Source organism: Lytechinus variegatus, chromosome 17 (assembly GCF_018143015.1).
Source record: "Lytechinus variegatus isolate NC3 chromosome 17, Lvar_3.0, whole genome shotgun sequence".
In the NCBI taxonomy this organism is placed as follows: domain Eukaryota; kingdom Metazoa; phylum Echinodermata; class Echinoidea; order Temnopleuroida; family Toxopneustidae; genus Lytechinus; species Lytechinus variegatus.
The window spans coordinates 6448971-6464408 of record NC_054756.1 but is presented as its reverse complement, the minus strand read 5'-3'; the positions used below and the strand labels follow the sequence as shown (position 1 = coordinate 6464408).

Below are 15438 nucleotides of genomic sequence, written 5' to 3'. Positions count from 1 at the left end.
TTTTTCCTCTCTTTTCCCTTCCTTTTCTTTTTTCCTTTCTTTTTTTTCTTTTTTTGCTCCGCCAATAGGGGGGCCCGGGCCCCTCGGCCCCCCTGGATCCGCCTATGTTAGCGGTTGTAGGTATAAATCGCGCTCTAACGCTCTAAAACTGTGTTCTTTATCAAAAAGCTGTCTTTCATATTCATTTTGTTCGCAAAAGAATATAAAGTTAATTTCAATCATTGTATATAGTTATCCTGTTTATGATAAAAATACTTAGAAATTGGGTTAGGTTAGGGTTATCAAATTATCAGGGCAGAAAATATATATTTTTTTCTCATTTTGCGCGTCGAGCTGGCACTATTTGATCTGTGTTATTATGTTTTTGATGACATTCATTGTATTCACAACAATAATTATTAAACATTGCGCACGCCCCGTGCGCCGCATGAATTATGTAGATCAGGTGAATAACTTACCGCTACACACGAGCAGTTGCTCTATATATTCTATGTAATATAATATATAGAGCAACTGCCCATTTTTAATGGTCCATAATATACCCACTTTCTTCTTTTTTTGGAACGAGTATGAATTTATCTACTGATATACTGAATGTACAATAAAAGTCATTATCATGTATTTCTTGGCATTTCATTTACTTTTTTTACCATAATTATATCACACAGCTGTTCGCATAGGCCTACGCCGTCACAAATAACAAAACAAAATCTCACTTTTTTTCTTTTTTGGTGGGGGATAGATTTTCCATACGCATACGTACAATTTTTCAAATTATTTTTTTCTGCTATTTTCATAATAAACTTTAAATGATTTCGCCTTTGCACTATTATTTTTTTAAAGACAAAATTACATCATCATCATATCATCGTCACCAACTTCATTCTCATCTTTATCACCACTACCACCATCATTATTATCATCATCATCATCACCGCCACCATCACCACCACTATCATCTTCACCAAGATAAATCCTGCTTTTTTTCCTTCCTATTTTCCTCTTTTTACAGGGCACACCACCACGCCCCCTTACTGGATATCCGCCTCTAACGTTTGTTGTTGTATATAAGTTGGCGGATGCCTCATGAAATGAAATAATATAAAATAAGGAAAGGGAAACTAATTAGAAAAAGGACTGAGGAGAAGAAAAAAGAAAGCCAAACAAACAAGAAAAAACAATATCAAAATTTTGTTGTAAAGTCTTCTACGTCAGTTTAATAATTATGTTTTCAATGAAATGAGAACATAAAAAAATGAAACAAGTAAGATGGGCTATACATCGTAGCAAAGAAATAGAGGGAAGCTCCGAGACAATAAAAAGGGTGAGAAAAAGAAAAGACTTTGAAATACTCACAACACGAGCATAATAAAAAAAATTGGAATAAGCAAGGACAAGTAGCTGAGGGACACCCCCCCCCCCTCTCTCTCTAGTTATTTATGTATCAAACTCGCATACACAAGAATTTCTTACTAATCAAAATATTGCGAGCAAAAAGCACGAGCTGACATTTTTTTAAATATTCAAAACTGATAGAGAGACACATTTTAAACAATTCATGAATCATAATAATTATACAACTAGCTTACCAATCGAATCATTCGATTGCGACAAATGATCTGAGAATTAATGCTTTTAGGAATTCATTAAATTAAAGCAAAGTATCTCAACATTAAAATAATTAAGGCGGGCGCAAGGTATCAGCTACTACACCGATAATTTTTTTTTTGACATTTGAAGTATTTTCGGTAATCATGAAAAAGATCGGATATTTCATGAAAGCTCAAATCCCGAAGAGCGGAATATTTTTATTAATTGACTTTTTAAAAAAATGTTCTAAGCCCCATTTAATATTTGATTATAAGTCGATGCATTAAAAGCTGAAAAAATAAAGTATTTTGTGTTCCTCTATCATAATTGTCTTTCTCTTTAACCCTGGTTCTTTTTTTCTGGGGGGAAGCATTTTGGTTAAAAAAAGAGAAAAAAGATAATTGCTGGCTTGTGGACGCCCGGTGTGGACGGTGGTAGGGACACCCCCCCCCCCCCCCCCCCCCGTAGTTACGCCAATATGGGACCAAATGATCCTAAATGTCCGAGGCGAAACTTGTGCAATCAAACGTTATTTCTGAATAAATTAAAGCTTGCGCTGTTCAACTTCAATCTCTTTCAGCTAAATTTGCGATGAACGCTGCGTTATGAAATATATAATTATCAACATCTGGCGAAAAGAATAACCGACCGATCACCTGACGAGAACGCGTATACGTGATCTGCATATCAGGTCCGATCGAGAGTCAGAAGTGAAGGACAACTGCCAAGAAAATCAGGAAAAAGTCGTCAAAATGTAAGTTCCCCTTCATTTCTTTCAATTTTTTAGTACTTATTGAAGCATTAATGTATCATTAAAGCAAAATTTCAACAAAAGCCTCAAATTTAGCTAGTACTTTTGTTGAAATTACAATAAATTTAGATCCACATAAATCTCTAACCCAATTTTAGCACTGATGTCGCCTATGAGGTCCATACATGTAATGTTTGGACCTCATTGGTACTAGGAGTGGGCGTTAGTGGGGAGTGACTCCATACGTACAGTATATAACTTTCACTCCCCAAAAGGCAACAGGCCCCAGGCTAGGCCAGGGCTCAGTCTGCGTCTGATTAGTGATCAATCGCTAAATGAACTAATCATTATCAACATTACACGCGCCTTAGGTTTAAAATATTGACCAGGGACCAATCAGAGCGGCTTTTTCATATTTGCAATTCATCGCAAACCTTTGTGTTACGGAGCCCAGGCCAGGAGCCTCCAGGCTACGACTACGTCCACGGAGAAGCACGGGGCGCGGGGAGCTTCCCCGCTGTTGCACCGCCGAGAATGGACGTGACTCCGTTGTCAACAACGCCTGCAACTTGGTTACCTGGTTACCATTTTGAAATCGTACTTTCTCCGCTTTGTATAACTTATAGCACATTTTAAGATAATTTGAAATTGACTTTGAACACTAAATATATCAAATAATCCAGAATGACCTGCATGGATACCCATAAATACGCAATAATCTCAACAAAATTTAGTCTTACCCTAGTGGTCGGCGCCATTTTTCAAGCTGCAAAATTTATGTCAGAGAAAAATGTTGTGAACTAATCCTCGATTCACCGCAGATGGCGCCACCCCCTTTCTCTCCGTTTTCCCCATTCTTTTGTTTTTCGTTAGATCACCTTTTGCGGCTTTCTCTTCTTCTTTCTTTCTTACAGAAAACAAAAAGTGATTATTTATAATATACAATACGATCTACATATGTACTACTTTCACTTATACCATGAAAAGGGAATGAATTCGTTTAATAACATGGCCAAGGCTATATGAATTGTGATAGATTATTTTCTATAATATTGAACCAACTTCTTTTAGGGTTCATGTGGGTCACTCTAAGCTTCTGAAAAAAATAAAAACATAGGGGCAAAACGCATTTTATACCTTTCAAAAAGGAAGATGAAGATAAGGCAATAATAATATAAATAGGATATATTTTATCGATCGTGAAATGCTTCGTGTAGAGTAATCAAAATTGTGTCCGAAATCCTTCAATTTTGCAATTGAAAATAAAAAGCAAAAAACGAATGTCATCTGACATTGTTTGATAAACTTTGTAGCTTACATTGTGTAGCTCCCACTCTCTTTAGTTCTTCTGTAAAATGTAAAATGATGATAGTGATAATAATGACAATAATAATGATAACAATGATAATAATAATGATAATAATACTACTAATAAAGTGTAACCCCTCCATAAAAATATAGTGCGTGTTTGTATATAGATTTTGATCTAAGCCTAAGTGTTCGGCTCCGAGGACGACCCTCACCCCCCCCCCACAAAAAAATAGCAGATTTGTTTCTGTCTTTCTTCCTTTCGTTGATTCCTTCTTTCCTTCCTTTATTCTTTCCACTCTCTCCCCCTCCCTCTATCTCTCCCCTCTCTCTTTATAATTCTTTCTTATGGATTTAGATTTATTTATTTTCCGTTCACAAAGCACAACAAAATCATACAATACATAGTCAAATTTAAAGAACAACATCAATCGGAAAAATGCATAAGATTTAGAAGGTATGAACATACACTGTAAAAACTGTGGTGTTAAAACGGACACCGATTGGTGTTAATAGAGGACCACACCCTGATGTTTTAAATTTAATCCCGAAGATTGAACGTAACACTGTACAACCATAGGTGTTGTTAAACACATATAGGTGTAAAACTAATACCACCAATTTAACACCGGTGTAAAATAATTGGTGTGGTCCTCGTACAACGGTTAACACCACAGGTTTTGCTGTGTAACGAGAACTAATGCGAACTACTTTGACTATGATAACTATATAAAACAGAACGGAGGGGCTTGCCATATTGCTTGGCGCCACCTGCCCGGAACAGGGGAGGGGGCGAATAGCGAACTGAATCACCCGCTGGTCTCTCCTAAAGGGGGGGGGGTGCAGGTGGACCACAACACCTGGCCTAATACGATCGTGGGCTCTCTCCTTTGCACGTAGCCTCCATTCATAGTCCTATCCGAGGGACGGAGGGTTTTCCACTGTAACTTAGCCTGTATCCATGGGTGCATCAATCGGGGGGGGGGGGGATGACTGTCATAATTGTTCACTGTTTAGTATTCTTTTAGTAGAGGGGAAGGGGTTGATGACATAGCAAAGGGGCCAGACAGTTTAGAATGGGCATTTTTTTATTTAGGAAAAAAAGAGCCAAGCGAGAGAGATTTTTTTTCACTTTTGATATGTAAAACAAAATTCTATTTCTTTGATAGATTTTGACATGATAAAAAGTATGTACCATAAGACTAAAGTTTTAAGTTTGTTTTAGCTTTATATCTACAACAAGCTTAGGTAAGCATATATAAGGTGATGTACAGTACATGATCATGTAAAGACTCTTATACAGTATAATGCTCGAAGCGCGAGCTGAAGGTCTTTGATAAAAATGTGCTGAAGAGCCTGAAATAATGAGCCTTTTGAAGACTTGTAGATTTCATGCTTATTTCCCCCTTATATACCCTCTTTAAAATTTCAATGCTCAATTGTTTTTTTGATGTTCTCCACTTGTGAAAGTGATTGGTTAACATTGGTTTGAATTTTAAAAAATCTGAGCAAGAAGGTCACACTTGTTACCTGTGTGTGTGATATGTTACAAAAATGAAGCCCAGAAAAAATTGCGTTCGAAAATGATTATTTAGTGCTTCAAATATTGAAATATAAAGTGACCGGAAACACCATCTTAATTTCATCCCATACACTTATGTGCACTACATAGGCGTCTATAAGACGCCTATTTACAAAATCGGGGTTTGCCTTGAAGTTTTAGCTTTTCATTTTCAACAATGGTTGTTTTCAGGGTTTATTAGTTCTAATATATGCACTGGTACACATGTTTCATCTTGGTTTGAGAATTTTTTAAATCGGCTGCTCACAAAGTTAAACAATACCTTTAATATTGGTGGAGCGTTGTGGCCCAGTGGATTGGTCTTCTGACTTTGAAACAGGGGGTCGCGGGTTCAAATCCCAGCCATGGCGTAATTTCCTTCAGCAAGAAATTTATCCACATTGTGCTGCACTCAACCCAGGTGAGGTGGATGGGTACCGGGCGGGATTAATTTATTGAATGCATGAGCACTGAAAGGCAGCTTGAGCTAAAGCCGGTGTAATAATAATGATAACAATAACGCGCCTTGAAAAATGCTTTTATATGTAGTAAACAAAGGGAGTTTCAGTACAAACTATTACATGGGGTAGTGTATACAAAAGAGAAGCTCTTCCAATTTGGTTTTGAGTCAATTGAACAATCTTTGAGTCAAAGAACAATTTTTGTTCGTTTTGTAAACAACAGGTCGAAACATACCAACATTTATTTTTAGATCGTTTAAAGGTTAAACAGTTATGGAAGGAGGTCATCAAAAAGCTTAATTTAAAGGAAGTTAGGATTGATGATTGAAAAACAATTTTCATCGGTCTATCTGGTAAATGTGTGACAATACATGCAATAAAACTGTACATGTATAATCTTTCTGCTAAAACATATAATTTTTATTTCTAGAGAAAAAAAAACATATATGATTAAAAGTTACAGAAACGAAGAAGATAATATAGCCAAGAAAACGGGGAATTTGGGAGTACACTTAAGAAAATGGGAACAGATTGGTGCATTTCTTTGACTTTTCAATTATCGTATTCTATTCTATTTTATTTTATTCATTCTTTTCAATGATACAAAGTTACAGATCGACAGACCGGAACGGATGTGCTACCTGTTGTATGATGTGTGTGCGTGAGGTTTTTTGTGTGCGGGTTTGTGTGCGTGTGTGTGTTTTTTTTTGGGGGGGATGGTATGTTTGTGTGGTAGGGAGTGTGAGGTGCGTGGGTGAGTGAAAGATTTTATATATGTAACCTACCTCTTAAGGATCATAGAGTTTCATGAAAAAGCAGTTTATTTGATTTGACAAAATTTTGATATTAACATGATATAAATATTGAGGTAATTTTATTCTACATTATGTACTTTTTTTTCGGGGGGGGGGGGGAGTTATAAGAGTTTCACATAAAAAACTATATATATATTTTTGGGATTAAACTTAATGTTTTGAAGAAATTGTACAGCTATATTGATTTGAGATAATTTTGATATGAATTTTATATGCTCTTATTTGTTTGTTTTTAATATGAGATAGTTAGTTTGTGAATAACTAAGTGTTTCGCGATATTTTGAATTGTAAAATCATACTACGAGGAAGAAAAAATATATATCATTTAAAACAAAAAAATATTATTATAATTATCATTAATATCATTATTATCACCATTAGTGTTATTATCAATATTATTATTATTATTATCATCATTATCAGGTTGCATTATAAACATATGAATCAAGAATACTAACAAAATGGAGTGCAAAAGGGCGGTAAACTGAATGAGACACATCCCATGCGCTTGATCGCGGAGAGTCTGGGATAATATCGTGTATGAAAATATTGTCATGAACATGTTTATCTGAGAATTTACTCTCTTCCCATCCATCAAATTCTAACAGTTTCTGAGTTAAGGAATTGTTTCATTAAGTAACAACAAACATAAGAATATTGCAAGAAAAAAATGATAGTCATCATACGAGAATCAATAATGCCATCATTATGATTTAATCATAATCATCGTCATTTTTTAGTCCCTCCTTATCATCACGATCATTGTCATTACTATCCTTGATTATGCATAATATTATACGTATTATAGTTATGATCATGGTTATGATAATAAATACTTATTTTTATTATGATGATTATGTATTATCATACATAACAGATTTGTCATACATAATGTTCGACCGTGAATTCTTGGGGGATGATAACACAGGCCACCCCCCTACCTGAAATATTAAAGGGAAGCCACCCCGGACTCCCCACCCTAAATTTACACCCATGTCTGCATCTAGGTGAGAGGCACCCGAAACCGAGACCTTTGGTTCAATCATAGTAGGTCCATGGTTCGACAGGCAGACGTTTTACCGACTGAGCTAACTCGCGATCGTTTCCTAATTTTCCCCTCTCATTAGCTCTCCCCCCCCCCTCTTAATTATTTCGCTCTCTCCCTCTCTCTCTTATGTATCCCTTCCCTCGAGCATGTCGTGCACCATTTTTAACACATTCTTTGCTCTTCAAAATCATTTAACAAGTAATCGACAAACTAGAATCTCTATAACCATAATGAACATGCCGTGAATAATTCCATGCAACGATTTGCAAATATTGTCAAGTCCACCTCAAATAAAAGTTGATTTTAATAAAACAAAAGAGAGAAAATAGCATAAAAATGGAAATTTCATATTTTGTATTAGTAATGACATTTTAAAGTTTTGCATACTATTCACATAAAAAATTGGAATATTTCATATTCCATGTAATAAAATACAAAAGAAATAGTGAGTGGGTGATATCATCATTCTCCTCATTTGCATATATGCCAACCAGGATGTGAATATAACCTATGTAGTGAAATTAAGCAAAACTGTAAAATTTCACAACTTTATTATTTTACCTCCGATTTTGATATTTTCAGAGCTATATATGATTGTTTGATTTTCTCTTTTTATTCAAATTTGTCCTTTGACCCTCAAAGAACTGCACTGTTAAAAAACCCGTGATTTTACAGAGAAATAAAAGAAGATTTTGCAGAAAGCAAATACAGAATCATTCTGTAAATTCATAAAGCATGATTTTTTTCTGCAATTTAACAGAACAGGTCTGTTTAAAAAGGTGAAAAGACTGTTTTATTCAAGGAAATTTGTAAGATGCCATACACCAAATACCAATTTCCTGTAAGATTACGCAATCTGTTAAGATTACAGGTGTTCTTGAGACTCTGCTGCAGGAACTTCATTTATTTCAAGGATAAATTTTCTAACAGTGTGAGCAAATTTTAGATGTATTAAGGACAGGGCATGATGCCCGCCTAATGATCTCGGCCTCGATCCGCTCGCGCAATTGTGTCGAAATTTTTACCGCATAAACGAAAGCCAGTACAAAAAATTCCGAAAACATTTGTTTGTTTCGATTTATCATGAATGAAATATGCAAATCTATTCGTAAAAAACCCTATTTGCATATTTAACATCTACTTTCACCTAAAATTTTCCTTTTTTTTCACAGATGTAGAGAGAGGTTTCCACAAATTAGAAAAATTGCGAAAGCCAAATTTTTTCCTTATGTATTTCTTTGCTTCAGAATTTCTTATCTATTTCTCTGTTTTTTATCTTTTGTTTTCCCTTTTTCAATGGATTTTTTGCAGACCATTTAACAGATTAAACCCTAAAGTAATCAAGCAGACCATATTACACACTAACAAATGTTTGAACCATAATGAAGCACTTGTACCAACCTTTAGGGGTGTAATCTTGCACCCTAAGTGGCAAAAGGTGAGAAAATGCACATTTTTATCATTAAATGCACCAAGAAGTGCTCGCTCTCAACCGAATAGGTGCAAATATGAACCTGTTAAGGTGCATAGTACTTGACATTAAAAAGGGTTCAAATTTGAACCTTTATTACATTGTTCAATTTCGCACCCTATAGGGTACTTAACATAGCTAAATGCACACTCAAATGAGCATAATTACACTAATTAGCACCCCTTTGGGTGCAGCTATTGTACCAACCCGGAGGGTTCAAATTTGATCCCCTATTTCTTAGTGTGTATAATAAAAATAAATCACCCTTTTATTAATATAATCTCCCATTTTCGGCATGACATTCATAAAAAGTCATCTCAAAAGTTGCTATATAGAGACTTTAAAGAAAAAAGCCATAAAAAATTGCGGCTCAATATTTTTTTTTCTCGGAAATATCGCGGAGAGCGCTGATGGGGCATCATGCCACCAGTCCCTTGAACGTTAGTGATGAACTTAAAAATTCCCTTATAGTTTATTTGCCGTTTTTGCCTTAATCAACTATTAATCTTTTTTCTACCCGCAATAAAAAATAAAACAACGATTTAAAAAAAAAATCATCACTCCCATTATCATAAAACATTACATATCAGATAACAGCAAAGTTCATTTGGGGAAAGGTGATCTTTATTTGTGGCATTTTACAAGCAGACAAAATCATGTAATAATTATGTGATGCATCGCGATCCAGAATTGATGTAATTCCCCAACTACGGCATACACATGTTCAAGATTAACGACATCATCAGTTACATTTGTACAGGCGTTTTAATATACTACAGGTTTATATGACCTCTTCTGGGAAATAATGTTTGTTCCTTGGCATTTATTTCAAAATGTCCTTTTTTGAAGAAAGTGTCTATGCAATGCAATAATTATGATGGGTAAGTAGGTGAATTAATCGAGGCGACAATAACATTTAATTTTTTTTACATTGTCCCACTGAACCTATAATATATATACATTTTTTAATCTAATATTGTGCTTTGTATACATTTTTTTTTCTTTTTTTAAACAAGTGCACACCAAGTTTAATAAGAATAATGCATATAGCATTTCCATTTATTTGAAAGCAGGATTAAAGAGCGTTGTACATAATGCTTTGCTCACCGGCATAGGTAACGGGGATCCAACCCCGGACTTTCCATGTATCGCCGGGCGCCTTAGACCACTCGGCCACGGCACCTCCATTTACACACACACACACACACACATACACATACATATAAATATATATATATATATATATATATACACTCTAAAAACAAATCAGTCAAAAATGACTAGTTGAGAACTTCCCATTGGGTCAGCTGGGAGCAACTGTTATAGTCATATTTGACTATTTTCTTTTCGTATTTTACTAGAACATAGTTATTTCTGACTAGAATATACGTCAGAAATGTGATTAACAGTCATTGTCATATCAGTTGCACCCAGCTGACTACTGGTCTACTCAATTTGACTGATTTGTTTTAAGAGTGTATATATATATAAATATATTGTCCAACTTAATGGAAATTCTTTTTGTTTTCATGCAAACATACAAATTACAACACATAAGGAAATATACATAATTAAGGAGAGACAAATACAAAATATTGGCCTGCACATGACACTGCATGATACCTATTCATTATTATACATAAGTCCATTAAAGAGTGTAATGTGATCATTAAAAATACCAAGTAGGCATATTCAGTATAATTATCATCATCATATTAGAACCGTTAAATGAGTAAAAGTAGCAGGTCATTGTATTTTATTAATTTATTAAGTATAATTCACATAAAAATCACAACTCTACATTGACCTTTGACCATGTTGTCGATATAATTATTGTTGTAATCATTATAGTTGCTGTTATTATTACTATTATCATTTTTATTGTAGTTATATTTCTGTTGTTGTTGTGTCAGGACCATGATGTAGCCTTCGGCTGATGTTTTATCTTTACATGAATAAATACGTTACAATAAATAAAACAAATAAAATTATAAACAACCCTAAACTTATCTTAGGTCGACGAATGATTTATGACCACCCAAACACCAGGATATTACCAATGTATAATTTTACAGGATTTTTTTTCCAAGTGTAAACTTCTTTTGATACGCACTGTATAACTACTCTTGAAACCTGAGTTTTGATTGGCTGCTGGGCCTATGGTTGCCATGGTAGTTACCGTATAATGGCAAAGTTACTCAAGTTTGGCGTTGCAAGAAACTTGCCATCAATTACGTTTTTTTATTGTAAATCTGCTCCTTCAAACAAAACTGTAAACAAACTATCAGCATAAGTAGTATACCAGTTTATGTATATAAGTAGAATATATTGTTCCTGGATTTTTTTTTAAAAGTACACTTCTTTTTTAATTTACTTGATTTTCTCAGGTTTAATTATACATTTAAGAAATTTTAAGTAGTGCTCACTTGCTTTGATTTAGTAAACCTAATTCCAATCAGGCCAAAAAATGATTAACTACCTAAAAATGTATGTAATACTTGTACTTTTCAATAAAAGCCTTATTCACATAATACATGAATAATCACTGTAAGAGCAAGCAAATGTCTTTTTTTGGTGGAAAATAACTGTCATATCTAGTTGTGTTTGAAAATTGATTTGGATTAGGGTGTGCAAAATGTTTTTATTTTTTGTTGAATCAAGAAAAGATCGACATACTGAATAGTCCCTGATCTGACAATTTAGATTTTAATTTTGGTTTACGGAAAAATATGCACCGATCGCGCTATCATAAACAGGTAAGCGACAATGAAAACGCCTAATGATTGGATAAAAGATGCCTGAGTTGAAATGATGTCCTTAAAAGTCTAACGAACAGTGGACCTGTATGCTTAGAAAGCCCCCCCCCCCACATTCTGTTTTTAAACATGGCAGTGATTGTTTTACTTAATTGAATTAAGTTGGAGTAACTTATTTGGCTGCAAAGAAAACAAGCAAACTTTACTTAAAATTGCAAAAACTTAAATACGTTTTAAATGAAATAGAAATAAATAAATGAGACTTGTAAAGCGCCAAATCAGCTCTGTAGAGTGCTCAAGGCGCATAAAGAGCTAAGAGTAAAATAGCAAAGTTTTTAGAAGATTTTTAAAACATTAAGGCAGTTTCTAAACATGATTCAATTGAGTAAATATCAAGGGTGTTTTTTTTTTTACAGTGAAGGAGTGTAATCTGATTTGCTACAGTTAAAAGTGATCAAAAATTGTAAAATCGCAACAGAATATCTACAACTGCTAGTAAATACTTCACTGCAACACCCACTATATACTAGCATAGCCTATGCCCTTACTAAACGAATCCCATAATGGCTGTAACAGTTTGCGTGGATTCTGAAGGCATTTCTTAGAGCTTCCGTCCTCGAAGTTATACCGTCAAATTACGTTAACTCCCTCGTGCAGGCTATGTAGGGTGGCCTCATTTACCACACTGTATAGCTGTAAACAGATTACTCTGGTATATACTTAATTGAATTGTGTTGAGAAACTGCAACAATTTTTCAACTATTTAAAACTTTACCAGGCGAAATATTATTAAAAAATTTTTGTTTCCAAACCAGGTGTTTTCAATTGCATCCATTGCGAAGGAAAATGACCAAATGACAGGGAGTGATTAATTAGAGATATGATGGTGGGAATCATTGGCCCGTATTCTGAAGTCGGGTTTATTTTCAACTCAGGTTTAAAGTTGTGGTTTAAGTATGGATAGCCAATTGCTACATAAATCACTAACAATAGAGATATAATATTCCACCTCATTTGGTTCTCAAAACATTCATAATCGTGTAGCAAATATAAACAGATTATTGTATTCACCATCGATGAATCAGGAAAGAGCACACTAAACATAAGAAACATACAACTTAATAAAAATTTTGACACTTGTGGCTTCCCATAATTTTAACACAGAGTTAGACCATGGTCTAAGTTAAATTTAACCCGACTTCAGAATACAGGCCAGTGTGTTCGTACACTGTAAAAGAATCTTTGTGGGCATTGAAAAATGAAAATCCATAATGTATTGTTCGAAATAGACATGAAATGAAATACTCCGAAAATTTGCTTTGCCCAATTGATCGTGGGCTCGGCAGCCACCGTGCAGCGCCAGATCGACGAGGCTCTATCCCTTTAATTGTTGAACGCCAAACAGGATAGCAGCAACTCCCATCTTTTAATGTCTTTTGGTCTGACGCGGCCGGGGTTTGAACCCCCGACCTCCCGGTTGGGTCCGATGCACAAGCCATTCTGCTGAACTTGGTTATAAGTTTCCTATCATCTTGTTCTGAAAGAAGAGTAACGTTCATAAAGTCAGGTACATCCGTAATTGAATCATTGTGATGGATTCTGCAAGCTTCATTTGACACATGCAACATGTGATTGCGAAGTGACTTATACCTCTTCCAATCGCTCTCCGTCCTGGATCTTAACTAACGCTTCTCAGCTTTCCTTTTCTATATTTTTGCGATCCTTACATATCAGTGAACCAAGGTATTTGGGGTCGCAGAACAACTTCTTTTTTTTAGTTACGACAGGTGCATGTTTATCTATGATACTTTTTAGTGTTACATCATATAATGAGACAATTTCTCAAGATCACAAGGTGCAAAGATTACTATCGGCTATATCAAACTTCATCGTATCAATACCAATTACTTCAATCCTAATTAATTAAGAAGGCAGTGGAGGTTTGTATGAGTTAGAAGAGCATATAACAGGAATATGATCGCACAAAAGAAAACTGTGTGGCCAAAGTTTGCCAGTTTATCATTTTATCTGACTGTCGATCATCAAGTCAACCAGTTGCGTGCAACAAAGAGACTCGAGCAGATCCGAGCTCATTGCTTCGACAGTATCCACACGGATGATAAAATCCCCAACAATTAGCAATAGGAGATTAGACAACAAATGGCAGTGGATGTAATCATATGACTCGATATGAATGATGAAAACTGTTACAAGATGAGATTCTGAGTATGGCGGTCTGTAAATATTGATCAATTGCATATGAAATGGCTGATACGAGCCAAGATATATTTTGGAAACTCACAAGAATTCTTCTCACCAGCAGCTGCCATACGGACATCACTTGTCTCTCTAATCACAGGGCCAGTCCCGCCGCCACGGCGGCCCTTTCGTGGATGATGAACAGATTGATACCCATTGGGAATAAGTTCATCCAAAATTGCTGAGTCATTGTTATTGAGCCAAGAGTCTGTAATGGCAACTAGGTCAACTTTGCTGTCACAAATGAAATCGTGAATGAGGGCAGTCTTATTGCGCACAAGCTATACATGAAAGTGATTGGTTTGGTTAACATTCGTTTGACTTTTAAAAAATCTGAGCTAGAAGGTCACATTTGTCACCTGTGTCTGTGATATGTTACAAAAATGAAGCCCAGAAAAAATTTCGTTCGAAAATAATTATTTAGTGCTTCAAAACTGAAATATAAAGTGACCGGAAACACCATCTTAATTTCATCCTATACACTTATGTGTACTATTTAGGCGTCTTTAAGACGCCTATTCACAAAATTGGGGTTTGCCTTGTAGTTTTAGCTTTTCATTTTCAATAATGGTTGTTTTCAGGGTTTAATAGTTCTAATAAATGCACTTGTACACATGTTTCATCTTGGTTTGAGAATTCTTTAAATCGCCTGCTCACAAAGTTAAACAATACTTAACAGAACAGAGATGAAGATTCGAAGAAAAAGATGAGGATGATACTAGCGCTTGTCCTGTGTAACATAGTTCTTTCTGTGGCCTCCCTGAGTTCCTCGCCTGGCCCCCCCCCCATCTTGAGTACCATATGAGTGCAATGATGTTACAAATGTCCAATGGGAGATTCTCTAGGAATTCCTTAATTCCAGAAGTGTAGCTGAAGAATAAAAGGTGATTTTGGAGAAAAAATGATAATTTACATCAGGCATACCGAGTAATTAGGCTCCCATGGTGCTGATATATACATTGTAACGTTGCGAAATTATAAGCTCATACTGAGCACGTATTGGTGTGTAGAGTAACGAAACATCATTATCCTTACTGACATAAGTATATATAAGCATAAAGAAATCCTACAAGGAGTATCAAATTTTCGATCTTGTATCATTAGAACAACAACAACAATAGAATATACTATGAAGAAAAATTAAGCGTGGGGCAAGCTTGGCCTATACGATGATCGTACGGAGTCCTTAAACTAATCGCATTTCAACACTATCTTGATCATACGACCTCGCAATAGCGACAAATTTTGACTGCATGACTATCACAATTCCGCGAACACCCTAGTCTTGTTCAAGGAGAAACCTCTACGGCTTTTTTTTTTTTATAAAGAAAACGCCTTCTTAATACGACCATTGCAGGGGTAGGCCAACCGAGGAGTCTGGTGTAGTGTCGATAAACATGTAATTACACTCAAGCGGT

At 35.2% G+C, this 15438-nt stretch overlaps 1 protein-coding gene across 2 annotated transcripts in view; it reads right to left on the bottom strand.

The window, feature by feature from the left end:
- The window catches only part of LOC121430747 (intraflagellar transport protein 52 homolog), a 29578-nt gene extending 26409 nt beyond the window's left edge, over positions 1 to 3169 (bottom strand). For both annotated transcript variants that reach the window (XM_041628125.1, XM_041628124.1), the window contains exon 1: positions 3082 to 3169. In XM_041628125.1, coding sequence (XP_041484059.1) covers positions 3082 to 3099 — 18 coding nt within the window. In that variant the 5' untranslated portion in view covers positions 3100 to 3169. The remainder of the gene's footprint in view (positions 1 to 3081) is intronic.
- Positions 3170 to 15438: the final 12269 nt, after the last annotated feature.